The sequence below is a fragment of the Lontra canadensis genome, unplaced genomic scaffold, assembly GCF_010015895.1.
Source record: "Lontra canadensis isolate GAN:19392208 unplaced genomic scaffold, GSC_riverotter_1.0 scaffold111, whole genome shotgun sequence".
Taxonomy (NCBI): Eukaryota; Metazoa; Chordata; class Mammalia; order Carnivora; family Mustelidae; genus Lontra; species Lontra canadensis.
Window position 1 is genome coordinate 6,235,103 of NW_022631105.1, and position 27,775 is coordinate 6,262,877.

The 27,775-nt window shown below is 57.2% G+C and overlaps 1 protein-coding gene across 1 annotated transcript; it reads right to left on the minus strand.

Annotated features, from left to right (window-relative positions):
• Positions 1 to 747: 747 nt before the first annotated feature.
• On the minus strand, positions 748 to 17,268 carry KRBA1 (KRAB-A domain containing 1). The gene is made up of 16 exons (XM_032840175.1): positions 16,766 to 17,268; positions 16,242 to 16,361; positions 15,413 to 15,559; positions 14,619 to 14,777; positions 13,608 to 13,739; positions 13,207 to 13,389; positions 12,068 to 12,223; positions 11,305 to 11,523; positions 10,660 to 10,833; positions 10,108 to 10,281; positions 7,927 to 8,079; positions 7,083 to 7,265; positions 6,199 to 6,375; positions 4,938 to 5,039; positions 4,281 to 4,442; positions 748 to 2,739 (listed from the first exon to the last, which is right to left on the minus strand). Exons 1-16 carry the CDS (start codon positions 17,109 to 17,111, stop codon positions 1,814 to 1,816), a joined length of 3,513 nt encoding a protein of 1,170 aa, XP_032696066.1. The 5' UTR covers positions 17,112 to 17,268; the 3' UTR covers positions 748 to 1,813.
• Between the last annotated feature and the right edge of the window lie 10,507 nt (positions 17,269 to 27,775).

The window sequence follows — 27,775 nt, forward strand, 5'->3', positions numbered from 1 at the left end:
CCCTAAAATGCCCAAGGTAGGTGCTGACCCCTCTGTGACCACTGCTGAGAAGGGACAGGAGGCCAGCGGGCAGGACCAAGGGAGGGCTGAGCAGGGGCACCCAGAACCCTCGTCATCCTGACCGCACTCTCCACCCCCTCCCCCCAGCCCTGTCCGTCCCTTTCATGGGCTCCGAAACGTGCCCAGCCTCGCTCACAGAAGCCTGAAGAAAGGAACAGACTCATCTTCCTGAGGTCTCTGAGTAGAAAGTCTAGAAGTTTTCTGCTCCTTACTCTCTTATCAAGTATGGCTACCTGGGAAGAGGCGGCCTAAACATCCAATGACGTGATCTCCTGGACATGAGCTTCTGAGACAGTCCTCCTGGGACTTACTCAGTCCTGAACACATTGCAATCACCCGCTCAGTGACGGGCTGTCAGCCCAGCCCCTCTCCCCTCCCTCCTGCCTCAGTAGCCAGCCGCGTGTCCCTTGGCCCTGAGCAGACACGGCAGCCACAAAGCTACAGCCCCTTTTGGGCCCCGAGTTGGCCTGGGTCTCAGCTCAGGCACACATGTTCCCTGATGGCAGAGCCTGCCGGGCAGCTCCTCCTAGGAAATGTGCACACAGACAGTTCCCGAAGATTCCTCACATCCAATAAGGACGGAAGTGGGAACATAAGGTTGGGGGAAGAGATCTGACCCTGGGGACAGACACGAGGCAGGTAAGCCACAGACAGCACTCCCAGTATGCCACCTGCAAGGAACAGGGGTGCAGAGCAGGCCCTTCTGGTCTGGAGACCCCTTAGTCAAGCCCTCATCTCCCAAGACGAAATCAACAAAGCTAACCAGCCCCTTACACATGTTACGGTTTGAAATGTGTCCCCCAAATTCATGTTGAAGTCCTAACTTCAGTACCTAAGAATGTGACCTTATTTGGGGACAGAGTTTTAAAGAGGTGATCGAGTCACAGCGAGGGCACTGGGGTAGGCCCAGTCCGACATGGCTGCTGTCCTACACAAAGGGGGAATCTGGACGCACGCAGACACAGAGAAGCCATGTGGACATGAAAACGACCAGTGAGAAGCCAGGAGGGAGCCCCGGGGCAGTCTCTCTCACTGTGTCAGTAGAACAGGCCTGGCCACCCCCCTGACCCTGGACTCTGGCCTCCAGGCTGAGAGAGTGAGTGTCTGCTGTTCACACTGACTGGGCTGTGGTCTGTGGTCGTGGTATGATGTTCGGGGCTCTTCCAAGGACTCATCAGGAAATTCCGTTAGGCAGCTGATCTCCCCAGCCTTCTGGGAGTTGGCTGAATTCGCCCGAGGGTGTGGAGAGGCAGGCAGCGGAGCCGACCGGGTACTCGTCCTGGGAAGAGAACCACGGGCAGCCCCTTCCTAGGAGCCCAGGGCCTTTATCTCTGCACCCCACTCCTCTCACACTAGACTGACTCCACACAGGCAAATCCAGCTTGGGCCACGAGGCAGAGTTCTCTCCAAATGAAACCCAGGCCCCCGATTTACCAGGACAGCAAGGGCCAAGCCCTCCTCCGGGCTGAGATCAGGGAGGGCGGATGCTAGGAAGTGGGACGGTCGTGGTCCCTCTGTGGCTGACGCAGTGGCCAGGCAAGCGTGGTGTGCATGTGCTTGTGGGCCCACCAGACCCTGGCCAGCTAGGGCCGTCCCAGTGGGAGGGACAAGACAGGGACGCAGCATCTGAATGAACCTGAGCCAAGAAGGCCACAGGCGTGGCTGAGAAACGCGCCCCAAACAGTGGCCTCCCTGAGCAAACAGCAGCACAAAGTCAGGGGTGCTCAGGCCAACGGCGGAACTCCCAGCACCTTCAGGGCCCAGAAGGAGGGAAGGTTCGGCCGGAGCAGGGTGAGGGCGTGGGACAGCCCCTAGGAGAAGTGGCCAGGCTCTGGACAGCTTCAGCAGGACTGAGCTGATGAAGAAGGTGGTTAGGGGCGCCCCACCTCGGGGCCCTGTGTTCCCCACCCCACAGCTGCTCCTCAAGCGCTCTCTGGACCCCCGCCATCAGGCTGTTTGGATCCTTGGGCCGGCTCCGGGCCCCTGGTGACACCGCAGCCGCGAACAGCGGCTCTGCCTCGACTCTGCTTGCAGACGCCATCTGTGGGAGCAAGGCGGCAGTAGGCACTGTAGGGGTGGGGGGACTCTGGGGACCCCCAGAGTGTCCAAGGGAGGCATGCAGAGGCACCACGGCGCGGCAGCTGCGTGCTGAGGAGAGCGGCTGCTGGGAAGGGCTGGAACTGGGTCCAGAAGGCTCTGCCGTGGGGGCGTCTGGAGGCAGCTGGGATGCCGGGCGGAACCTTCGGCAGGAAAGGCCTGAGGTGTCACCAGCCCTGGCGCCTTCCGCCTGAGCACGCAGGATCTTTGGTTTCGGCCTGGTGGGGCCCTTCTGTCTCCAGTAGGGCAGGTGTCTGTGCGCAGGGCCATTAGCCCAGCGAGAGCCCCGGGAGGGGGCCCACGGCCAGGAAGCCTGGCACTTGGGCCCAAGGCCCCGAGGGCGCCTCCCCAGCCGATCCACCTGGGTCCTCATGGTGGCTACTTCCTGAGACAGCCCTGCCAGGGCCGCAGCAAGACGATCCAGCTTCTCAGAGAGGGCGGTGCCCAGGCTGCGGAGCTCGGGCTGCAGACAGCTTCCGCAGGGGCATGGCGGTGGGGGCACCTGCGGCAAAGCCGGCCGGACAGCAGCCGCAGCGGGCGGCTCTTGCAGGCCTCTGGGAAGTGGCTTCCCGTGGGTCCCCGCTGAAACCAAAGCAGGGACATGGGGTCAGAGTTCAGGGGCTGTCAGAACCTTTCTCTCCCCTGACGGGGCCCCTTCAGCATCCTCCCCAGCCACTCAGGCCTGGCTTTAGATGGGACGGAAGTGGCTCAGGCCTGAAGACATGGATGCCAGTGCCTCGGGCATCAAAGGCAGCACCCCTCCCAGCTGCTCCCCACATTCATGGACAGGATAAACCCCAGACTGGGTCTTGAGCTTTCCCGGAACAGCGAGTGGCCTTCCCACCGTCTAGGAAAAGGACTGCCTTTCAGGGCGAAGGGCATCCCAGACCACCTAACCCTGCCCTACCACGTCAGAGAGCGGGGTCTGGAGAAAGCTCAGAGGACAGCAAGAGGCCAAGGCCATGGACAGTATCTGGGAAAGGGGCCCAGGAGGGCCAGAGCAGCCCGGGGCAGGGTGGCTTCCCGTGGGGTGACCAGAGGCAGCATCAGTGCCCAGCGCTGCGCTCACCAGCACAGCACATCCGTCCTGACCTCTACCCGCCCTATTCTGAGGTCAGACGCACAGGATTTTAGACCTTAAATTATTTTTACAAAAATCACCTAATCCTTTCCCCTAAGGCCCTTTGGAACAGGTCTCCACCCCAGGCAAACCTCACAGGAAAGTGCACGTACCACCCCGGACCAGTGGGGCCCACCTGCCTTCCCTCACTTCTCTGCACCCCAGCCCAGCTCTGTCCCCTCTTCAGCACCCGGGCTCCAGCCAGAAGGAAGGGGAGAAGGCCCTCACTTGTGGAGAACCCGTGGACAACCTAACCCTGACCCTGCGGGCTGGAATGCTGCCTGGCCGGCTGGCTTCTTCCCACGCGAAGGGCTAAGGGCTAGGATGACAGCGGTGCGGCAGACACACTTCTCCCCGAAGGGAGAGGCAACGGAGCCGGCGACCTGGGGCTGGCTCGGCACCCTCGGTAAAATGGCTGCGCCTCCAGGGTCGCAGAAGTGGGGAGCTGGCGTCGGAGCCCCCCAACCCCAGCTACTGGGGCGAGGGTCCCAGCACAGGTCCCCCGGTGAGCCAGGAGACCGAGCTCCACGCGCGCCCTCCTCATGCCCCTCCCAGGTACAGGAAAGGGCTTCCCCGGGACCAGGTGTGACGCTGACCCCATCTCTCCAGATGCCCTCGGCCACGTCATACCACACTACAGGGCCCGTTTCCTCATCTCTCTGGAAAGTCTCGTCAAACCCCAGACTCTGATTCTGGGTATGATCTACGCCAGTAGGCTTGTCTCTAGAAAGTACTTTCAGGAAAAAGCCAGCTATTTCTGTGAGGAAACAGTGAACGAAATAACCACCAGGACCTCGAGGTGAGAGCCCTCGTGCCTCTGACCCGAACGAGCTGGGAGGCCGCTGGGCATAAGCCGCCCCCCGCTTCTGGATCGCCTGCCCCACGGGAAGGAGCTAAGCAGCAGGGAGGGCAGGCGGGAGACCACAGCAGATGCTGACCCCCTGCCTACCTTGTGCCCAAGGGCCCCTGATGACCTGAGGGGACGGGGAAGCCACCAGTTCACCTGCAACACTGGGTCTTCCGTTTCCAGGCCCCAGAGCCCCGGATTCTTCACCGACCCTGGGCTTCCAGGCCAGGGGCCCAGGGACTGATCCAAGAGGCTGGCAGGGCCCCGGGCCAGCCCTTTTCTCGGGCTGAGCGGCAGGGCAGGGGTTCCCAGCAGCCCCTGCGGAAAGAGCACAGACCACCTGGGGTGTGGATACCCCTTCCGAAACGCGGATATTTGAACACGGCCTAAAATGGAACTTTCAAGTTTCAAACACTGGTGAAATGGGGTGCAGGACGGCCGCGCTCGGCCTGTCGGGGAGGCCAACTCAGGCTGAACGGCTCGCCGGGGCACGTGTGATGCGGGTGGACTGGATTAGTTCTGGAATCCTCTGCAGCCAGGAAGTGACATCTCTAGCTCTCCCACGAGGTGAACGCCGGAGGGACCAGACGGAGAGGGCCGTGTTCCGCAGGCCCCAACCCGGTGAGGCTCCTCTAGGCACACACTGGGGGTGCCCCATGGGCCATGAGGAACTGGCCCGTGCCCAGCCCACTCTGCCGTGTCCCACGTGAGGAACGTGGTGTGGCCCAGCCCGTGCTGGGGCCAAGGACTGCGTGCAGCCGCGGGCCTGCGTTGGCGGAGAACTCCCTTCCCAACTGTTCACCGCAGCCCTACCTCCTCCAGCACTGCCCGGCGGGGCAGGTCGGCCCGGGGTTTCCAAGGACACATCTCTCCAGGGCAACTGGAACCTGCCCCCTGTCTTCTCTTCTGCTTTTCCTGCGGGGAGAAACACCAGGTCAGGCCCGGACTGAGGAGCGAAGATGCCCAGGGGAGCAGGCAGCATTTCTTGACAGGACAACCTCTAAGTTCTCCCACGTGGGAGAATCTCACTGTGAACAGTTCTTGTTTATCATCAAATTTGGAAAATTTATATTACTACCAACACACACACACACACACACACACACCCTGACTTAAAGCTTCTGCTCGCCGTGCCGTCCACTCCGAAGATATCCAACTCAGCTAAATGTACTGTCGGAGGCCCGGCACAGCCACGAGCAAAGCCACCGGACAAGGAGCCAGGCCGGCTCGCCCAAACCACGGATGCCCCCGTCCAGAAGGCCCAGCATCAAGAAGATTTAGAGAACCGGCCACTCAAAACCCCGCTTCTCTCTCTGCGTGCCCTAACTCCCACTCGGAAGCTTTAAATTCCCCAGTAAAGGGTGAACCCGCCAAACCCAGACACCCCGCCATGGGGCCCAAGAAAGGCAGAGTCCTGGGTGTGTACACGGCTCTTGCTGTGCCTCCTGACCCGGCACCACATGCCCTGCAGGGGCTGGGTGTAATAAATCCGGTTCCTCCAAGTCCCCTGACAGCTTTTGCCAACACACGTCCTATGATAGTAAGAACCACAGGACTAGCCCCAGGGGGGTAAATGTCCACAGGGCTCCCCACAAGTCACATGGGCTGGGAGAGCGCCTCAGGCTTCCCTCGCTGAGAGCGTCCCCTCGGACGGGGACGGGGACACGCGTGGACAGATGGTATCAGCGCACATGGCGTGCACGTGTTATAGCGACAATGTATTCGTGTTAGGTTTGTTGCCAGCTTCCTCACTCAACACAACTTGCTCAACCATCGTGGGGCCCTACGCCCCGCCCCACCCTCTCTGTCAAATGAGGCTCAGCTTGCAGGAACTCAAGCGTGACAAAAGCAGAGAGTTCCGGCAAGAGTCAGGCCAGGAGAGAATCCAGGCCCCCTCCCAAGAGCCCCTGGGCTCACCCGTACGGAGCCGGAAGGGGTCCCCGGGCTCCGCTCTCCCTGGGCCTTCACCAGGGCCGCTGCCGGTGGGGGTGCCGCCTGGGCCCAGGGACAGGGGGCCAGGAGCCTTGCAGCCGGGCGGTCCCTCTCTGGCAACACAGGGGTGGGGACGGCTCACCCTGTGGGAGCAGCTGCCAGAGCTCGTCTCCTTCTGAGCTGCTGAAGCTGGAGCTCGAGCTGGAGCCGGGGCTGGGGCTGGGACCCACCAAGCAGTCGAAGCGCAAGGGCCTCCCAGGCAAGATCCCCTTCAGAGAGTTCTCCAGACAGCGGAGCGGGGAGGGCTTTGGGGCGGCACCTGGGCAAACGGCAACAGAAGAACATTCAGTCCATCGGCCAGATGACAGGCAGGAGGCCCCTCTAGCTCTGGGAGACCCTGTAGAGCTCCCGCTCTGGCCATGAAAGGTACGGGTGAGCGAAGGCAGCGGGCAGCTTTCCTGAAGTCCCAAGTCCCTGGCACCAGCCCCGGCGGTCTGGCTGCAGACAGGCCCCGGGTATGAGAGCCGGGCCGCCCCCCTACTTGCTTCACTCAGCACCAGCGGTCCAAGAGCGGAGACACAGGCCTGTCCACGGGAAGCACCCCAGAGCCAGCGCTCCTCTGCTGGGACTATTTAGAAATACCACATTTATCCAAATAAGCCAGACCCTGCCAGCCACTCCAGCAGGGCCGGGAAGGAGCAGCACTGTCAGGACAAATGAGCGGTGGACATAGCAGGGGGTCCCCCGCCCACCCGGGACCGCAGGCAACAACTACAATAAGGGAAACCACCAGTCATCTCCCGGAGAAACCCCACGGCCGCTGGAAACCATCCCCCTTCCGTCCAGCGGGCCGGCTTATGGGTTTCTTCAGGCACACGTCGGAGCGTGGCAGCAGCGGTGTGGGAAATGCACACGCTCCAGCACGCAGCCCGGGCTCTGGGCCGGGACAGAAGGAGAAGAGAAGAGGGGAGGATTTTACTGGGAGGGAAGACATGCCAGGAAACACCAGGGCGGTTGGCAGCTCACCGTCTTGGAGCCACCTCCACGGCCCCGGCCGGGCAGCCCCGTGGTCTTTGAGCCCTCGCTGGTAGCAGACAGGGACACCGCTGGAGGTATGCGCCTGGGGGCTGGCCAGCTGGAAGCTGCTGGTGGCTGCTTCCCCCTGACTCTGTCCCAGATGAACTGGCTCCCCGGCCTCGCCTCTCAGTCCTGTTGCAACGGGAAGAGGCCTGTCAGCCCCGTGGAGCACTGAGGCGAGGAAGTCACCGGACAGAGCATAGCTTCTGCCACTGCTGGCTTCTTGGGCCACATGAGCACCAGCTGTGGGACACATGCCAGGCCTACAGATGTTCCCAGGAGCCGCCCAAATCTTCCAGAACCTCTTTATCCCCAGACCCAGCACCTGGACTCCTGGGGGCCCCACAGCTCAGCGAATGTGCTGGACACCAAGGCATGCGGGCCCAACACAGCCAGGATCGAGAGATGCTCTGTTGCCAAGGCCCGGGCTCAGGCCTGGACTCGGAGCACAGGAGGTGGGACTTGCAATCAATCTCCTTGGCAGGTCCAGTCCCGGCCCCAGCCCTAGCCCCAGCCCCAGCCCCGGCTCCAGCCCTGGCCCCAGCCCCGGCCCTGATGCAGCCCTGGGTACCCTGCCCGGACTCCACCCACTATGGAGAGGCTGGCAGCACTGTCCGGCTTCCTGGCCTCACACAGCCTCTGCTCAGGCCATTTCCAGGGCATCTTCTCCTCTCAGGGCTGGCTGGAGCCGGCCAGCTGCGTGGGGGGGGGGGGGGGGCAGGGCTGGGGCTGGCTGTGTGACAGTCACCCTCCCCTGCTCCTCGACACCCAAGCCAGGGCAGCCATGCTTTACCTTCCTTGTCTGCCGTCCAGTTCTTGGGCCCCCCCCTCTGGGGCGCCCTGTCCCCTGCCGAGGACCAGGACGAGGCTGACTGTGGCCTGAGCAGAGGTATCTCTCTGAGACAGTTCTCCAGGCCCTGGAGCGGGGAGCTTCCCACTGGGCTTCCTGTGAAAAGCCCACATTTGCAACCTTGGAGGGTCAGAGCTCAGTCTCTGCGAAGCCCAGGAACCTTGCCTCCATCCCTCTGTCCAGGGCAGCTGGGGCCACGGGAGGAGGCTCAGAGCCCTGGGCCTGTCATGGCAGGCACCTAGAGCCCAGCACATGTCAGTCCTGGCTCTGGGCAGGCGTGCCTGGGCCAGCCCTGGAAGAGGCCAGCCTGTCTGAGCTATCTACACAGAACCTGGTCAGTGCGCTGTGACAAGGGCGACCCAGCCTTGGGAGGGAGGCCACCCTGCTGCCTTGCCCACAGACAGCCCTGAGGCTCCCTCCACCAGCCAGAGGGAAACGTTCAGGGGCCTTCACCTCCAGATATGACATAGCAGGTTGAGAAGGCCAACACTAGCACGGTCACAACTTGGGGGGGAAAAAAGCAAAAACACAAGTATGTCAAGAATATTGTAGTTCTGGGGCGCCTGGGTGGCTCAGTGGATTAAGCCTCTGTCTTCGGCTCAGGTCATGATCTCAGGGTCCTGGGATTAAGCCCCGCATCGGGCTCTCTGCTCAGCAGGGAGCCTGCTTCCCCCTCTCTCTCTGCCTGCCTCTCTGCCTACTTGTGTTCTCTCTCTGTCAAACAAATAAATAAAATCTTTAAAAAAAAAAAAAAGAATATTGTAGTTCTAGTGACAAAGCTATAGAAACAGCAGAAAGTAAATGAACCAAAAATCCAAAAAACGGAAAGGCCCTTCCTGGGTGAGCTGACATCGTGGCCACACTCTTTCCCGAAGGTATGCACTGCGGCGGGGCAGGAAGAACGAGAACCAGTGTTTCCGGCTGCCGCGTGGGGCCTAACAGCGAAGCTTAACCACAGGAGCCCCAGAGGCGGTCTCCCTGGGTTCTAGAGCCACAGAGGGAGCTGGGCTGGAAGCTTCTAAAAGGCAGTACGAACTCTCCTATGGTTTGGGTTCCTTGGAAAGCGAAGTGGACCGACAGAGGCCGCACAAGCAAGCAACGCGCGAACCCCCACGGGCGGTGCTGAGCGGCGGTCAGTGGGAACGGGCTGCGGAGAGTGTCTGAGAAACTCGCAGGCAAAATTCAGGAAGGTGCCACAGGGAGATGGCAAACAGAAAGCAGGTGGGAGGCCTGCGGTTAGAATTCTACTGCCAGCCGGGCCGCACGGAGAATGCCCCTAGAAGCTGAGAGAACACGTGGCCGGCGGTGGTGACTCGGGACGGGGGACACCACCATCTCTCCTCCGAAACCTTTTATAGCTTTTGAAAGAAACACTGATTACTTATTAAAAACTAAACCTTAAAAAGAAAGGCTGGCTGCATTTGGGGAGGAAAGAGCCCCCACAGCAAGGGGCTGGCCTCGGTGGGCGCAGGAATCCAGGCTGCCATAGGCACAGGAGGTCACAGCGAGCCTGTGGCAGAGTCCTGGGGCAGCTCTAGGCCTTCCGCAGACAACAGATGCGTCAGAATACAGAGTGAGCAACGGGGGGACCCAGTGTCTGTGGACAAGGAAGACCAAGAGCGCTTGGATGACTCAAGTGGGGACAAAGGTCAAGAGGGGACATTATCGAGTCCTACGGGATTCCAAAGAGGTGTGACAGCTCACCATGGCCGCCCCTGCCCCATGGGGACGGGGGCGGGCGGGCAGCACTCGACGAGCTGCAGGTCACCACTGACACTCCTTAAAGTGCTTTTACATGAACCTTGGAATATTTTTTCGTAGGTCAGAGGTCAGTCTAATATTATAGGCATTTCTTTGTGGCTGGGATAAGGAAAAAGTTGACACTAGAGAAGACCTCTTTCTATTTTGTAAGGGGTCTTAGATGTAGTCCTGCCCCTTCGGAGCTAAGTGCCCACTGCCAGCCTGTGACAAGTCCCGTGTCCGCTCCTGCCCTGATACCCCCCCCACTCTGCTCCAGACGCCGGGCATGGCAGCCTGCCCCAGTTGGCTCAGACATGACAGTGGGCACGAAGGCCTCTCATCCTTCCCCAGGACTGACTCCCAGCCTCAGGCTTCCCAGCTCACCTTTCCCCCGTGGACGTCCCTGGCTGCCCCCAGGGCTCTGGAAGTCCAGGTCCCCATCGGTGCTGCTGGATGAGGAGAAGCTGGGAGGGGTGCTGTGGGGACCTGACGGGAGGGCAGGGCTGCCTCTCACATAGCCCGGCAGACTCAGAGCCAGAAGAGGACCCCCAGCCACCTCTGCAGGAAACAGCACAGCTGACATCACGAGAAAGACACTGGACAAGAGGTCCCCTAGGCCCTGGGCTAGGGGTGGGCACCCAGGACACCTACCCCAAAGGATCTCCCCCAAGGGTCTCCCCTTAGGTTAGGGGCTCAAGCACTGGTTGAAAAACCCACGTGAACCCAACTGTAGGTCTCGCAGGGCTGGAAGGTGAGTAAGAGCCCTCCGAGGGGACAGTGAGCAGGAAGAGCTGGGCTCCCACCACATTCAGGAACTGCTCAGGGGGATGCATCAGTAAGGGGGCTACAGAAGGGCCTGCAGCTCCAGAGGCCCAGTAGGAGGAACAGGGGACCTAACGATGTCCTCAGCACCCCTGAGCCCAGGGGCCCGTCTACCTTCACTGTGGGATCTGCAGGGCTGTAGCTCGGGCCTCTGAGACCCGGGGTCTCCCGGCTGAGGGCTCCGGAATCCAGAGGAGGCCGGCGGCTGGGGAGGTAACGACCCACTCAGGGGAATGCCCTTCAGACAGGCCTCCAGGGCTTCCAGGGGTGAGCTCGAGGCACTGCCGGCTGGGACAGGGGAGATGGTCCTATCACCATCTCGGGCACATGCCCCCGGCCCAGCCCCAGGCTGGCTGCCCCAACCTGCCTTCTGCAGGGCCGACAAGGCCCACACGGGCATGGAGGCCTGCCAGGCAGGACACCCTGTGGGGGACTCTGGATCACTCCCTATTCCCACAGGGCAAGGACAAGTCTGCACCCCAGCCCAGGGTGGCGTGGAGAGACCCACATGTACGCAGCGGCCAGCTTCCTGATGGGCAGGAAAGTTCTGCAAATGGAAGTCCCTACAATGGACAGCTCCCAGGCAGGGGCCCAGATTAGGGAGGACGTGGGTGAAGAGAAGGGAGTCACCCCCTAAGAAGGCCTGCCAGGTCCTCCCCCTGCGGGCTGGACCTGCTCCCTCCCCTCCGGGCTGGCAGAACCTTGCTGGTGGGGCAGAGAATCCCACCGTAGGACTTCAGAGATGCCCCCAGGCCTCACCTTGAGCTAGGGGACCCCAGCTGGGCACTTGGACCCCTCTGGTTTCTCCATCGCCCCCCTGGCTGCTGGTGGCAGAGGGGCTGCGGGTCCACTTGCTGAGCTGACAGGATGCAGGCACAGGGGGGCTCCGGGCCCAGCCGTCCTCCATCTTCATCATGGAGAGCGCGCTGCCAGCTCCCGGACCAGGGCCGGGAGGAGGGGTCTGGAGGGGTCTGGGCCCTGTGGGAAGCCCCCATGAAGCCGATATAGGGTCAGGATGGAGCTCCCAAGGCCCCTGGCTCCAAGGCGGTCATGGCTCAAACACCAGCACACGGAGCAGCTCCCACCCCCATCTTGCCCCAGGCCCCTGTGGGGCGCCTCCAGACGTTTCTACAGAGGAATGCCACATCAGCACCACAGTGTGTGCAAACACGACCCCAGCCCACACGACCACGATGAGAACACCCAATTCAATATTATGCCCCAGGTGTCTGCTGGGCCAGAGCTCTATCTTCTGTTCTCGGCCTCCTCCTCCCTATGCTCCATTCCTCCCTTCTGGAACTTTCAGCTCTACTCCAACAGCCAAGCTGGATAGTGACCACGGATCGATGAAGCACTTCCTACATGCCTAGCTCCCTTTACAGGGATGGCCCCTGACACACAGCAACTGTGACCTACACGCAGAGGGAAGGCCCCGAGGGCCTGATGTGGGGGTCCGCTTGGAGCTGGAAAAGGAAACAGATTATCGTCCTGGGGCCCTCCCGGACCAGCCAGTGGCCTTTACCTCCAGAATTCCTTGGGCAGGCCCCTGGGTCCTCCTGCAGTGGCGGGTCCCCCACTCCCAAGGGGCTGGGACGCCTGTGCCGGGCCTCCGGGATCTCCTTCAGACAGTTCAGCAGACCCTGCAGGGGACAAGCCCCGGAAGCTGCCTCTGTCTTCACTACAGGAAAGAGGAACATATTGTCACCCTGAGCCCAGTCACGACAAATGGCAAAAAGTAGACAGTCCAGAAATCTGGGAATGTGGGTCTTCTTACGGTTCATTTAGACCTGCACAGGCCACTGTCTCCTTGGTGCTTGCTTTAAAAATGCCTGTCTTGGGGGTGCCTGGGGGGCGCAGTCATCACGGGATGGAGCCCCAGAATCTGTGCTCGGCGCAGAGGCTACTGAAGACTGTCCCTCTTCCTCTGCCCCTTCCCCACCCCCACTCTCTCTCTCTCTCTACCCCCTTGCCTCTTCAAATAAATAAATGCATCTTTAAAAAAAAAAAAAAAAAGTCCTGTCTTCACACCTCCCTGAAGCAGATGGCAGGAAGGAGGGAAGATGAGAAGGCCAGCATCAAGGCGGGACACGACACGGGGAAGGAAGCGAGCGGACAGGTCCCTTCCTGCCTGTGGTTCCCCGAGCGCTGAGCGCAGCTTCTCTGAGGAGGACCGAGCTTTTCACACACACACGCCCACAAGTACCTTACTGTATCTGAGCTTCAATGTACCTGAAGGTGGGATCAGTGATCCCCTTTCACAGATGGGGAAACCAAGGCTCGAAGGAGCCTCTCACAGTCTTCACAGCTCCTGCCCCCGCCACGCTGCCCGATACCACCTCCCGCCCCCACCTAAGCGGCCACTTAAGAGTAAAAGTAAAGGGACACTCGGCAGATCCTCCTCAGAGGTCCCACAGTAAGACGAGTGAAAAACACAGGAGGATCCAGGGCCACGTCTGTCTCCGAGTATCCTTCTACCAGCTGACCAAATGTCCTTCTCCTAAGAAAGCCGCCTGCCTCTAGAAATAGGCCACTGACGATCGGGGAGCAGCCACTCCTTTGGGAAGACAGCTTATTTACAGAGAAATGGCCACAGAAAGCCAACCTGAGCTTTTCTGGAGCTTCAGACCTTGGCCTGAGGAGACAGGTCCCCAGGGGACTCACCTTCCCAGGGCAGGCTCTCAGGCCCCAGCTCTGCTCTGGTTCGCTGAGAGGCGCCCTGGCCGGCGACGGGAGGCAGCAAGCCTTGGGACACCTCAGGGTGCTGGGACCCAGGCAAGAGGATCTCCTTCAGACAGTTGATAAGGCCTTGCAAGGGGCTGTTCCCAGGAGAGACTCCCATGGCACCTAGAAGACCAGCCAAGGTCAGGGCCGCCCTGATGATGGCAGCAATGGGAATCTCAGAAGGGCCAAGATTCCCACTTGTGTGGATAGGGACAGCTGCCATGTCAGGCTGTCAGGAGGCCGAGATGAGAGAGCCGCCCCACAGGCCTGTGTGAACCGAGCATGCCTCCGTTTCCCTTCCCTGCTCAGCTCTAGGGCACATCCCATTCTCAGCCTCTCACCTGTCCCCAGGGCCCCTTTCTCCTGTCTTCCATGGCCCTTCTTCCTGCTGGGGCTACAGGTAGGAGGGCTGGGCTCCCCACCTGGGGCTTCTGGGCCATCCTTCTCTGTAGATCTTGATTTGTCAGCAGTTTCTGTTACAGGAGAGACAGAAAGTCTTTCTAGCCCTGGCTCCTGGCTCTGAGGAACTGCCCCAGATTGTTCCCCATAAAGGACAGGCCTCTCAGTCCCCCACACATCCCTGGGGGGGCGGCCAAGTCCCGGAAACTTGGACTTGTGGCTGAGTCAGCTCCTGCAAGCTTGTCCTCGGAGTCCGGCTTGGGGCTCCTTTCCCTGTTTCCTTCTGGTGTCACTGTAAACACCAAGACTGCTCGTGCTGAATAACCCAGAACCCCCACATCCAGCCTCTGACTTTGGCTCAATAAATGAGTCCGGCAGCCTTGACATGCAGGGCCCAGTCCTGTACTCACACTTCTCAAATCTGAGCGTGTGGACCCCCAGAGCCAATCCGCCAGATGACACTTAAAATCACAGGCTAATTAGGGTCTGTTTTCAGGAGAGCCAATTTTAGTCCATATTCCTCTAAGACATTTTAATAAAAGACAATCCAACAAAGGCAAAATTTGCAAGAATTTCTAGAAATACAATGAGACCCCAGAGAAATTCTAGTTGCCGGCCTCTGCTCTTAGGGCTGCCTTGGTGAGAAGGTCTGAGACTCAGGTCAGGTGCGCACAGGGGTGTCTCTCGCTGATGGGCCCGCGTGTTGGAAACCGCCTTCCGCTCACTGTGTGTGATCACGAGGACTCTGCAAGCAGGGCTGGGTGAGAGTGGCTCGGGGACTGAGAAGCACACTTCTTCTCTGCTCTACAGACAGGGGCCCTTGTCCTGCTCTCTGGGGAGCCAGCCCGCTTGAGCAATAAGGGAAACTGAGTCCTAGAGATAATGAGGACAGCACAGAGTCCAGTCCCCCTGCCTCCAGGGTCAGAGCCCTGCCCTTGCTAGGTCGTACTCACTGAAGGGGAGGGGGCTCCCCTGGCCCCTGGCTCCAGGCGGGCTGCTGGACGACGAGCCGCTGCTAGATGTGGTGGCCATGCGGGGCCAGCCAGTGGACGTGTCTGGAAGGCAGCTGAGAAGGCCTCGGAAAGTGCAAGTCTCCACAGTCCCAGCAGCTACTGGGGAGGAGGAGAGGACACACAAAACTAGACTTAAGCCCAGCAGCAGGGAAAATGCCCCCAACGTTGCCCATCCAGGCCCTTCCTTGTCCTGTGCCATTGACAATGACCCAGATGTCAGTATCCTCTGCATGGTCATTCCCGGGCTCTGAAACATAGATTCACAGCCCCAGTCTTGTGCTGATAGGCTCCCCCCATCCCCACTTTCTGTGTCATTTGCCATCCACTGAGCAGGCTCAGAGGCCAGGGCTGTTGGGGACAGACTCCTCACGGAAGCGCGGTCTGAGCTGAAAGCAGCCGGTGAGCAGAGCAGGAGAAGGACCAAGAGACTGGGGATGCGGGCAGAGCACGGGCTGGGGGACTGAGCCCCAGTGGCCATGCAGACTGGGCACGGCTTCTTCCTCCTCATCTCCAGAACAGGGACTGGCCTCACCTGCCACACAGGGCACCACGGGACAGGTAGAAGTCAGCGTGAGGAAGGCCAGGAGTCACGGTCTCACGATCTACCCATGCCTTCTCTCTCGGGGGCAGACGTGCTCCCAGGGCAGTCGTGACCCAGACGACCCCACCTAGGGTTTGGCAGGGCACAGGCAGGCCCACGGCACCCAGCCTGAACTTGACGTTGTCCGACTTACCGTCAGGGCTCCCCTGTTCCCCATCCAGGCTGACGGCTCCGCTCCCGCTCTCGGTCTCCGGGCTGACCTCCCCGAACAGGAACTCCGGAATCTCCCTGACCAGCTGCACCAGGGCAGTGAGGTGCAGGCTGTGCGGGGGTGCTCCTCCTGCCGGAGATGCCGCAGTGAACCCCCCCACCCTCGGTCAGCTCAGCACTCATGCTTCTGCGCATGACTGCCAACCAGCGTTTCGCGTCACCCTCCTACCACGTGGGTAGCAGCCGAGGAGACACTGATGTCTGGGAAGTGAAAGGGATCCAGCCAGGACTGGGGGATGGGGACTCTAGGTAATGTCCCTCATTTCTCGGTACCTCTCTGAGGGGAATACCGCCAGGGCTGCCTCCCTTCCCCCTCCCACCGGCCGGGTCCTCTGCCCTTCCTGGAACCCCTACCCTCTCGGCCCCATCCAGATAGGCCCGTGGGCCACCTCCACCATCCAAGGCCCCCAGCGGTCAGCCCCGTGGCAGCACCCTCGGGAGCCACGGGCTGGCTCTCCACGTCAGTGGCAGGAAGGGGGCTTGAGTAGAGGGTGCTTTCCACAGTGACACCAAGTTTCTTCCTAGCATGGCATACAACAGGCAACAGTGTGCTGGGTTCACAGCCCTGGGCGGCAAAGGGGGAAAGGTAACGGAGAGGTTTGGGTATAGAGCATTTCAAGGGCTGAGGTCACAGTGCTCCCTAAGGAGTAGAGCCAGGGCCTGAGCACTGCCCAGTGGAAGGAGCTAGAGTGAGTCCACCCGGGCCCAGGACACCCAGCAGCGCCTGACTCTCATCTACCACGTTTACTCACCCAGGGGGCCTCCTCCCCTGGGAGTCTCCTGCCCCTCACCAGCGTAGCGCCTGCCTTCCATGGCTCCTCTGGGCTCCGCAGGCGACAGGAAGGCAGAGAGGGGGAGCAGCCCATCTGTCCCTGGGAAAGCAAAGAGGGAGGGACAGCCTGCTGAGAAAGGAAGCTGGCCTCCACCTACCGCAATCACGCACGCACCTGTTCACACGTGTGTTCGCGTGATCACCCAGACCCCCAAAAGCATGGGGCCACCAGATGCTCAGAGCCCAGGCTGCTCAGCGTTCTGCCCATTCTGGGGTGCCCAGACTGAGTCTCACCAGAACCCTGGTGCAGACTACGGAAACAACAATGGCCTAGAAGAACCGCAAGGCCCTCGGCTCGGCCTGAAGCTCTCGGAACACCACCTCCCACGGTGCTCATTTTGTAGGCAAGACTCAGGCCTGGCGGGCTCCAGGTGACTCGGGACCTGCCTGGTCCTGGATCCTGCCTCCCTTCACTTTTCCCAGGGGCTGGAGCGGGCTCCTTACCCAGGGAGCGCAGTGTCTCGTAGTTCTCCCGCATCACGTCCCGGTAGAGGGCCCTCTGCCCCTCCCCCAGCAGCTGCCACTCCTCTTCGGAGAACCTCACGGCAAGGTCCTGGAAGGCCACGGACACCTGTGGGCACAGTCTCCGGGGAGTTGGCGGTTCCCTGCCAGGGTGGCCCCCCTCGCCATGTCTCCATGGGTACACGAGGGAGTGGGGCGCAGGGAGAGTGTGGCGGGCACCTGACGTGCGAGGGCAGGCGAAGGGGTGGAGGATCTGCTCACGAGACAGGGATGGGGTTGGACTGTGGCCACAGAAACAAATGCTCAAGTCCCTACCCTCATCTCCCATGAACGTGGCCCTATTTGGAAACAGGGTCCTTACAGATGTAGTCAGGGTGAGGTCACGAAGTAGGTCAGGCAGGCCCTTAACCTGGTATGACTGGTGTCCTCATAAGAAGAGGAAAGACAGGGGCGCCTGGGTGGCTCAGTGGGTTAAGCCTTTGCCTTTGGCTCGGGTCATGATCTCGGGGTCGTGGGGTTGAGCCCTGCATCGAACCCCACGTTGGGCTCTCTGCTTCTCAGGGAGCCTGCTTCCCCCTCTCTGCCTGCCTCTCTGCCTACTTGTGATCTCTCTGTCAGATAAATAAATAAAATCTTAAAAAAAGAAAAGAAAAGGAGAGACAGTCACACAGGCAGGAGAAGGCCCGGTGACAACGGAGGCAGAGAATGAAATGACACAGCCACAAGCCAAAGAACACGAGGGACCACCAGAGGCTGGAGGAGAGGAGGACCGGCCCCTGGAGCTTTCAGAGGGGGCACAGCCCCCCACCGCCCTGGTTGTGGGTCCTGCGCCTCCAGCACAGTAAGTGGCTGGTGAAACCTGCCAGCTGGTGGTCGTGCATCGCGGCGCCCTTGTCGCAGTACCCCAGTCGCAGCGCCCCACAGAAGCCTGTACAGTCCGTGGCCCCCAGTCTGGGCCCAAGGAAAGGCCGCCTCCAGGCTGGGAAGCGCAGCCCGCCCTGAATTCACCATGGGAGAGAGCCACTAGAGTTAATAAGCAAACTTCGCCGCGAATGAGCAAGGACCTGAGGTTCGGTCACGACGGCATTAAAACAAGGTCACAGATGAAATGGACAGTAAGTAGGACGAAGACCAAAACCAACATAGCAACAGTCAGGAACCAAGCAAGCGAGATGTTCCTGCGGCTCCGCGCAGCCCCGCCCCGAGGAAGACAGTGAGCAGAGCGCCCCGTCTAGAGGAGGCAGACCCTCCGGCACCAGGGCAGTGAGGTGCAGGCTGTGCTCCTGACCGCGCGACGGGGAACGGAGAACAGCAGCTGACGCACCTGTCCTCGATGGAAGCCCTTGATCTTCAGACCCCAAATCCCACGGTCACGGTGCTTCTGTAGACCTCTGGCCCAGCTGCTCCGCCAGACTCCAGGCCCGTGCCGCGCTGAGCCTGCCCTCACTGTCCCGGTCTCACTTGACCTTCAGGGCCCTGGCCAGCCACAGTGATCCCCATGGCCGTGACCCATGGCATTTACCCCCAAGCCCGTGCAGCACACAGGAGCCTTTCCAGGCCACCATCCAGGCCTCCTTGCCCCCGTCCCCACTCCCCCATCCCAGCCCCCTCCTGGACCTCTCCACTCTGCACCCCAGTGGGCGTGCAGTCAGGCACGGTGCGGCCTACTCTGCAGGGCTCAGGAGAGACCTGGAATCATCCTTGGACAGCATCCCCTGCTTTGTAAGATACAAAAAAGTTCTGTCCTAACTTCTTTAAAAATCATCACTAAGTGGGCTTTAAAATGGCCATCAGACCCTACAAGATTACCAGCATCTGAAAGGCACGTATTTAAAATTACAGCAAAAATTAACTTCATGCAAATGAAGTAAACAGAATGTAAACTAAGGGAAGCATCCTTCTGGTGTCAGAAAAATAAAATGAAAACACTCCTAATAAAGCAAAGACGTTAATCCACTACCTTGTTTCATCAACTCAAGTCAGTGATTTTAAAAACCATCACTGCTACTGACTCTTGGCACTGTCACCTATGGCACCTGCCCCCTACTCTGCCAGTCACCCTCTGACAGCTGGCACCACATGGTGTCACACCCCCCTCCCCCAACTCTGCTGCTGAACCAGTGGAGACACGCACCTGGCTGGAGGCAGCCTCTCCACAGCCTCCCTGCCTCTGGTCCAGAGGTTCTCACGCTCTCTCGGACAGCCAGCAGACCCTCCACACAACACCTTCACCCCACCTCCACCCCTCTGGCCCAAGGACAGTTGCTCCCTTTCAGGAACATGCTCAGACACCCTCAGAAACATCTCTCAAAGAGCCATCCCCATTTCTTACTGGATTCTGGACACATACAACATAGCCAACAGGAGGGTCTACCCACTGACCCTCTCCCTGGGCCCTCTCCATGGAACACAGGCCATGTGGACGGCAGCCAGCCTGGGCATTTCCCACCTGATGGCGACAGCGGGCCAGGTGTCCCCAACACCTGGCACCAGGTACGTGAGACGCTCAGCCTACCTCGGCCCCGTCTGCCTCTCCCCATCCCCTCTCCCCTGAACACTCTGCTGGATGCTAAGTGAGCCGTGTCCCCCGCAGGATCTACTCTAAAGAAACCCAGACATCAGAAGTGGGATCCTTCGTTTTGGGGCATTTCCGAGCTCTAAACAATTAACAAAACGGATCTCTGCAGGCAGCTGGCCACACACTGTCACCCTCCCGTGTTGGGTGAGGGTTCTACAGCGCCAAGTGGGGAAGCAGCAAGCTGAGCTGTTAGACCACCGCAGCACCGAGTCTAGGACTGGGACCTCTGGAGCTGAGAGCGGGTGCTTTTTCTGCTGGGCTTAATTGTGACTATAATAACCAGTGATCTTGGTAAACCTTAAGAAAACATGCAGCAAACATCTCATTTTTCAAAACTATTATTCCCCAGAGAAGTCTGTAGTGCTAGAACCTGAACAAAGAAACGTTCTTGTAGACACTGCTGAACAGCACGTCCAAATGGCATTGCTCTGGCTGGGACAGGGAATGTGGGAGAAGGACCCAGCGCAGCCGTGAGACAGTTCTGCGAGGGGGTGGGTAGGGGTGCTGGTTTACCCTGAGATGTGTCAGCGGGCAAACTCTCTGTTCAACAAACGGAGTGAAAAGTACTCTCTCTTCAGCTTCCCCCAACAGAAGCTTTTTACAACATAATGACTGAAAACCAAAAGCACTTTTAGGGTCAAACGATTTCTTTCAGGTTCCTTTTAATTAGGGTGGATTTCCCTGCCTCATCCTTGATTTACTAAATCAAGAGTAAGTCCAGAAATCTACAGTTTTCAAGCCACCCGTGATTCTGACACATTCTCAGCTTAGAGCCACGGGGCAGGGGAGCACTGCAGCCCAGTCCCAGGCTGGAGTCCTGCCCAGCCCTGCCGGAAATGGAAAGCACGCTGGGGAGCGGACCCCCGAACACAGGCTCGGCCCTCCTTCTTCCCAGGAGCCAGCTCGCAAACGTCCTGCATTTGTGAACCAGAAATCAGACGACTGCCTAGACCTTTAAGGAGCAGGGATCATTAAATGCCGATTTCCGCCCAAAACGAGAGGTCTCTTCAGTTTCTCTTTAAATGCCTTCAGTAATGGCGGGCTCATCACATTCCCAGCAGCTGGTCCTATCAGGGGCCCAATCTGGCATTTAAGAAGTCCTGGACACAGGGGTGCCTGGGTGGCTCAGTCAGTGAAGCATCTGCCTTTGGCTCAGGTCATGATCCCCAGGGTCCTAGGATGGAGCCCTGTGACTTCCATGTCACAGGGACGGTGGAAATCCTTGCTCAGCAAGGAGTCTGCCTCTCCCTCTGTCCCTCCCCCCTGCATTCTCTCTCTCTCTCTCTCTCCACATGGGACTTAGGGCTGGACCTCAGGAGCCAGGCTGCCAGAATTCCAATCCCTGCTTCACTTCATACCATCTATGGGACCTTGCCAAACTACTTAACCCACGTGGGCCTCGGTGAACTCATTTAGAAAATCAGGATCATAAAGGCCTACAGCACCGGGATGTTGTGAAGAGTAAATGAATTAACGTAGGAAACAAGTGCTGGGAGGCCAGAAGCGCTCTGATTGGTGTTAGAGCAGCCGAGTCTGTCTGCCTGACAGCCCCGTGCAGGTCAGAGCCTCCTACAGCCCCACAGACTGGGCTCTTCCTCACACACCACTCCTGACTCTGAGGGCCTCTATCTCCTGCCCCAACAGACCCAACTCTTTCAGACACCAGAAGAGACGGCTTCCAGGTCTTTCACCATCTCAACCTCAAGACACATTCTTCAAGACAAAGTTCGCATAAGATGGAAACGGGACCTGACTGTGGCAGGACGAGGAGTTCCATCAATGGCTTCTCTCTGCCCAGAAAATGCGGAGGGAAAGTGAGGCATGCGTGTGTGAGGGAATGGGCACGCGTGAGTGTGCAAACAAGTAAGGCACCAGTGCTTGCCCCGGGGGAGGGACACACACCGTTGGCCTGCAGTCTGGACAGACGGTCCCCTCAGGCCCTTCTTCACCTCCTCCGTGGCTCCCAGGCCTCGCTCCCTCAACCAACGGCAGAAAAGCCTTCTGGATTGCCCCAGGACTGCTGTACCCGCGAGGCCTCCTAGCCCTCTATGGCCGTGCTCTTCCTCGAAACACACTCCCTCTACCCTGTTACTAGCCCAGCATGAAAACCACAGCTTCCGTGCGCACAGGACCCATCCATATTCCCAGTTCTTCCCAGCCTGGGCCCAGTCTCCCAGCATGCCTCAGGCTTCGGTTCCGTTTGGACCCTGCACCCCACGGCTCCCCACTTATTGGGCGGTGCTCGCACATCCCTGGGCTTCTGTGGAGTCACAACAGACAGAGAGACAGGTGTTCCGGGTAACTGTCCATCTGTTATCTACGGCCCCCCCAAGCTACTCCAAGCCGCCTTCTCCATGAAGCTACACTGTGTGCAGAAGCATCCTTCTTGGAACATCAGACCTGAAAGACCGCTGGTCCAAATCCCTCATTTTGTAGAAGAGGAAACCGCAGCCTGAGGAGAGCCCAGCACAGGACCAGCGGACACACCTGAGCAAGGGTGTCCCTGTGCTGCTTCACTGCACAGCCAGGGCGGCAAGGAAGGCTGCCCCCGTTCCCACAACATCCACTTTTCCTGGCTTCTCCCAAGAGCTTGTGGGCCATGATGACTGGAGGTTGATTCTGGGAGGCTAGATCCGGCCACAGAACGGCCCAGCCGCTATCCAAACCTTGGAGGCTACAACTGGCTGAGGTTGGCTCAAGTTCATGGCCACCAAAATCACAGAACTGGCTCCAGGGAGGAACGGGCAGCAACTCTCCACTGGTATCACCGTATTTTTCCTGGCATCTTCCCAGCCCCGCACACACGTTCCGGGACTGCCCAGACTACGACGGATGGGGCTCTTCCTCCAGCTCTAGGACCTACACACCCTATCAGATGGGAACACCTGGGACCTTGTTTCATGCCCCCTCCCCCAAGGGTCCAGGATCCTACCAAGAATAAAAGCATCAGATTTACTCACTCCCCCGAGGCCTTCATCCCCACGACTCGCAGGTTAACTAATAATTAAAAGGAACCAGGACGAGGGAGGTCGATGCGTAACCCAAAGGAACGAGTTCCCGAAGGTGGGGACAGGCGCCACGTAGTGGGGACGGGGGGACGAGGGCTGGGGAGGAGACCGGGGGTCGTCGGAGAACCTCGACTTCTCCGCACGGAATCCTGAGCACCAGGCCCGCCGGGGCGAGCATAGCCCGATACCAAAGTTGTCGGACCCCCGGGTCTTTGCCCCCCTACCACGAGACCGCCCCACGCCACGCCTAGCTGACCCGCCGAGGCGTCCGTCGGTCCGTCTGTCCTCCCCGTTCGCCTCACCTGGCGCGCCATTCCGGGACTCAGCCTCCGCTCTCAGCTTCCGGCGCGGCCCGCGGTGGCCGCAGACTGCGCTGCGACCCTCGGCGACCGAGATCGGCGCGGGAGAGAGCGGGGCTGGGGTTGCGGGCAGTGGGGGAAAGGCGAGGTTGAGCACACCGCCGCCTTCCGGCGCCCCCCGCTCGGAGAAGGGTGGTCCGGCTTCCGCCCGGAGACCCCCCGGCCTCGGCGGCCGGCTGGGCGCAGGCGCGAACTACATGTCCCAGTGGGCGCCGCGGCGCGGGCCGCGGGGCGGAGCCAGGGCCGCCTCCTCGAAGCCCCCTCCCCACCTGCTTCGCTCAGGACCCCGGGAAGCTTCCGGGAGGGACCCCGCGCCGGCTTCCGCCTGGTGGCCAGCTCGCGGATGTGTTCCGCAGAGGTACGCATCCATCCGTCATCATCCATCCATCATCCCGCATTTACTGAGCGCATCCTCTGTGCCAGGTGGAGATGCTCGGATGAAACGGGACTCGCCTCTCTCCCAGAGGTCACGTCCCGTATACCGACCATTTCCGAGGCCGCGGGGAGGTGTGGGGGGGGCGGCGAACGTCCGCCGAGATGGTGAGGGGGCTGCAGGCCAGACTGCGCGGGCCGCGGTCGGGGGTCGGTCCGAGTGGCTGCCAGACCCCCGCGCATCCCCAGATCTGCCAGCGCGCTCCCTCGCTCACCAGAGCATCGATCCCGGTCATGACATCTCGTGTGACCAAGCGCTGGTCTACTGGGTCGATTTAGGTGACCCTAGAAGCTCCTGGAACATAGGAGGCCCTCAAATAAATGTGTGATGAGTGAACCAGGCGTGGCCCCCACCATCGTCCGGGTGCGGACGCGGCGGGCTGTGGGTGGGGGCGGATCCTGGCTGAGGACTAGGAACCTCGGCCCGGGTTAGAACAGCTCAGGGGCGGTGGGCGTGTGGAGCTGAACGGGCTCTGCGAGGCGGAAGCAGGGGTCCAGCGAAGCGGAGAGGCCCGCCGCCCGGGGAGCCCGCTACCCCCGCTTCCCTCCCCGGTAGGGTCTCTGGAATGTTTGGGGAAAGAGAATTTTTCGCCCAGCAGTCCCAGTGTTGGTCCCTGAAGCAGCAGCTCTGGCCTTCAGGGGTGTCCGCTGGCCTTGCTGGTCACCTCCCAGAACGCTGGGGTACAGTGCTGACATCCTTGGCCTGGCCTCCAGGAAGGGCGTGGGGGGAGACACTCTCAGTCACTGCCCAGCTTCATGCGCCGACCAAGCTCCCTCCTTCAGACGCAAAGAATCGCGGGCACAGGATGGCAGGGTGTCTGTGTAGCCGACTGGAGGAGGAAATATTGACACCACAGGCGATTCAGGACAGGGAAAAGGAACGCTTCAAGCCCAGCACCTGATCTCAGGATCCCTAAAGGCCATAGAGCCTTGTGGTCAGCCCCTTACCTATGCCGTGTGACCCACATTCCTGCTGCGGTAGACTTCCTCCTGCCAGCCAGCGTTTCCTGCTCCCACCGCCTCCCCACACCCACCGTTGGTCTCGGGATCCCTAAGCTTTAAAATCTCTTCATTTAGAAAAAAGTAACATCTCCACCCAAGACACACCTTTATTGGAGGTATACAGAGTCTTGACCCAACCTTTGACTCAATCTCCCCCTACCTGACCAGGCTTAGACCCCATTTGTAGACTCTAGGCCAGCCGTGGCTAAGATTAATTCACCAACAGCCAATTTGCTGAATGATCAGCTCTCCCGGTGATTGAGAAACCTTCCTACCCCTCTACCCTAAAGTTTTATTTGTACCTCTGACCCCATTCCTGCCCCCACCCCGCCTCTATATCTGCATTGCAAGATGATTGTGGAGAACTGTCTTAAATTCCATTTAAAGTGTTTATTTGGCAGTTCTGGACAGGAACAAAAGCCAGAGGGCAGATAGAACAGATTTTTTTAAAAAATTCTCAATAATTCAGATGGGTTTGCAGCAAATCGATATCCACTGGCTTAATTTTCATCATATTTGGCTTTTGGCCGCCGGGGCATTCGGTGAGTTGACTTGATGAATTAGCCAGCTGTAGTTTTCCCAAGCAAACTGGCTAGCGTCCTCTTAAAGATAAATGGTGCTATCCACTCCTCCATGTGAAAGTGGCTGCAATTTAAAAATATTTTCTAGTTTTCATGATTTCTTTTTATATCCATGAGGTTATTTGAAAGTACTTTCTAGCTTCAAAACGTATGGGTCCTTTTTAAAATTCTTTTTGTTGTTGAGTTTTACCTCGTGGTAAGAGAATATATGATGTTGCTTTTTGCTATGGATTTTCTGAGACTTGCTTTGTAATCAACTATGTAATAAATGAAACTTTCCCATGTTTGCTTTGAAAGAGCATATATATTCTAATGTTGGCTGGAGGGTCTAGTTAGATCTATTAAATCAAGATTATTGATTGTGTTATTGTGTCCTCTCCATCTTACCCCTTTTTGCCTTTTGATGTATCAGTTACTAAGAAAGATGTATTAAAATCTATTATTGTCCGTTTGTCAATTTCTCCCTGTATTTCTGACAGTTTTTGCTTTATATATTTTGACACTGTGTATACAAATATATAGTTGTATTCTCCTGGGAAAATTCATTTTATTATTATGAAGTAATATTCTTTGCTCTAATAATACTTCTAATCTGTAATTCATTTTATCTGATACCAATACAGCGAAACTAACTTTCCTTTGGTTAGTATTCATTTGGTATATCTTTTCCCATCCTTCCACTTTCAAACTTTCTGAATATTTATGTTTCAGGAGCATGATTTTATAAGAGCCTACAACTAGAGTTTGTTGTTGAATCTCTATCTCAATTAGCAAATAGTCCATTTGCATTTATTGTGATTAGCAATATATTTTTATTCATTTCTACAATCTATTTTGTGCTTTCTATTGATTTTGATTTTTTCTATGCCTTTCTTTTTATTCTTCTATGGATCAATTACTTTTTCTTTATTCACCTTTGAGGAATTCCCCTTGATTCACTTCTTTCTACTAATTTGAAAATTATTTATTCTTCCTTTTCTATACTTTTAGGAGTTACTCTTTAAAATTTTCCACACATATCTGATTTGATATAGTCTAACAATTAGTATTCCCACCCTCCTTCCACACAAAAGAAGAACTTGAATGCATTAATTCAATCACATCATTGCCCTTATCTTCTGTATAATTGTTCTCTTTGGTTAAATCTTATTTATAAGCCCCCCTCAACTCATCTTTTTGTCTTATATAATAATCAGTGCTGTTTATACTCACCAGTATATTCACTAGTATTTTTTTTTAAGATTTTATTTATTTATTTGACAGACAGAGATCACAAGTAGGCAGAGAGGCAGGCAGAGAGAGAGGAGGAAGCAGGCTCCCCGCTGAGCAGAGAGCCCGATGCGGGGCTCAATCCCAGGACCCTGGGATCATGACCTGAGCCGAAGGCAGAGGCTTTAACCCACTGAGCCACCCAGGCGCCCCTACTCACTAGTATTTTTGTTCACCACTTCTTCCCTTGTCTCTTTCTCCTTCCTTCTGGGTTCAGTGTTCTTTCAGAATTACAAGTTTTAAAATTTTTTCAGCAAGGATATCTTAGAAGTAAAAGCTTTCAGTTATATTTCTGTCACTTCTGAATGACAGTTGAACTGAGTAGAGAATTCTAACTTTACATTACTTTCACTCAGAATACTTTATTCCATTGTCTCCTACCCATCATTTCTTCTGTTGAAAAGTCTGCTGTAATTCTAATTACGCTTCCTTTGGATATGATTTTTCTGTTTGGCTGCCTTTTTTTTTTTTTTTAAGATTTTTATTTATTTATTTGACAGACAGAGATCACAAGTAGGCAGAGAGGCAGGCAGATAGAGGAGAAAGTAGGCTCCCTGCTCAGCAGAGAGCCCCATGCAGGGCTGGATCCCAGGACCCTGGGATCATGACCTGAGCCGAAGGCAGAGGCTTTAACCCACTGAGCCACCCAGGTGCCCCTGTTTGGCTGCTTTTAAGATCATCCGTTTGTCTGTGGTATTATGAAGGCACTGCTATGTGCCTAGGTGTGGATTTTTCTTTTTTGGAACTCATTCCTAATCTGGAGTCTTTGTACAAGTCTGGAAATTTATCAGCTATTATACCATTGTATTTTATCCTTGTAGAACTCATATTTGACATTTATCAGAACTCTGTTCTATTCTGCACCTCTCTTAGGGACTCTTTTTTTGTTTTGTAATTTTTTTTTAGAACTTTGTGCTTCATTCCTGGTAGTTTTTTAAGATTTATATTCTATTTCATTCACAAATACCTTTCTGTCTAATCCGCTATCCGCTATTATACTATTCATGTCAATTATTGTGTTTTTCATCTTCCATGATTCTGCTTCCTCTTTGAAAAAGCCATATATTGTCATACATTTGATTTCTTATGTCTTTAATAATTCTGACCACACTTACTTCATATTACTTATATATTTCTCCTATCTGACATTCTTTATTTTGTCTGATGGTTTTCACTTGTGGTTGTTATTTTTACTATTTTGAATTGTGAACCCATTTTAAGCCAGGTTTCATCATAGGAATTCTGTGGAGCCTGGCTTGCAGATGTATCCTTCAGAGTTTGTGTCTGCTTCTTCTGGGCACCCCACAATCACTGTTAGCCTAGGCATACTTTTTATGTCAACTTTTAGCTTGGGGAATTTCTGAACTGTCCAAGTAGTGTAAATTCAAAATTCTAACAAGTGTAAAGACAGGTAGACCTGTGGTTATGAATTTTCAGGGGAGATGTCCCACCCACCCAAAGAGAAAGACCTCTTATCTCCTAGTGCTAGTGTTTCACCAGCCCACCCTTTTACTAATGGTGTGGCTCTCTGGGAGTCTGACTTTACATGCGGGAGGGGCGTTTCAGGTCTAGACCTAACTCCTGGATCCACATGGCTGTTAAAACTCAACACCTCAGCCGTCTCGAACCACAGGCGTTTCTGGAGTCAGAATAGTCAGAACAAAGATAATCCTTTGTTGTCATGAGAGCTCAGCTATACTCATGATTGGATATTTGATACCATTTGATAACATGATATTTTATGCTTCACTTCTGGGTGTTTT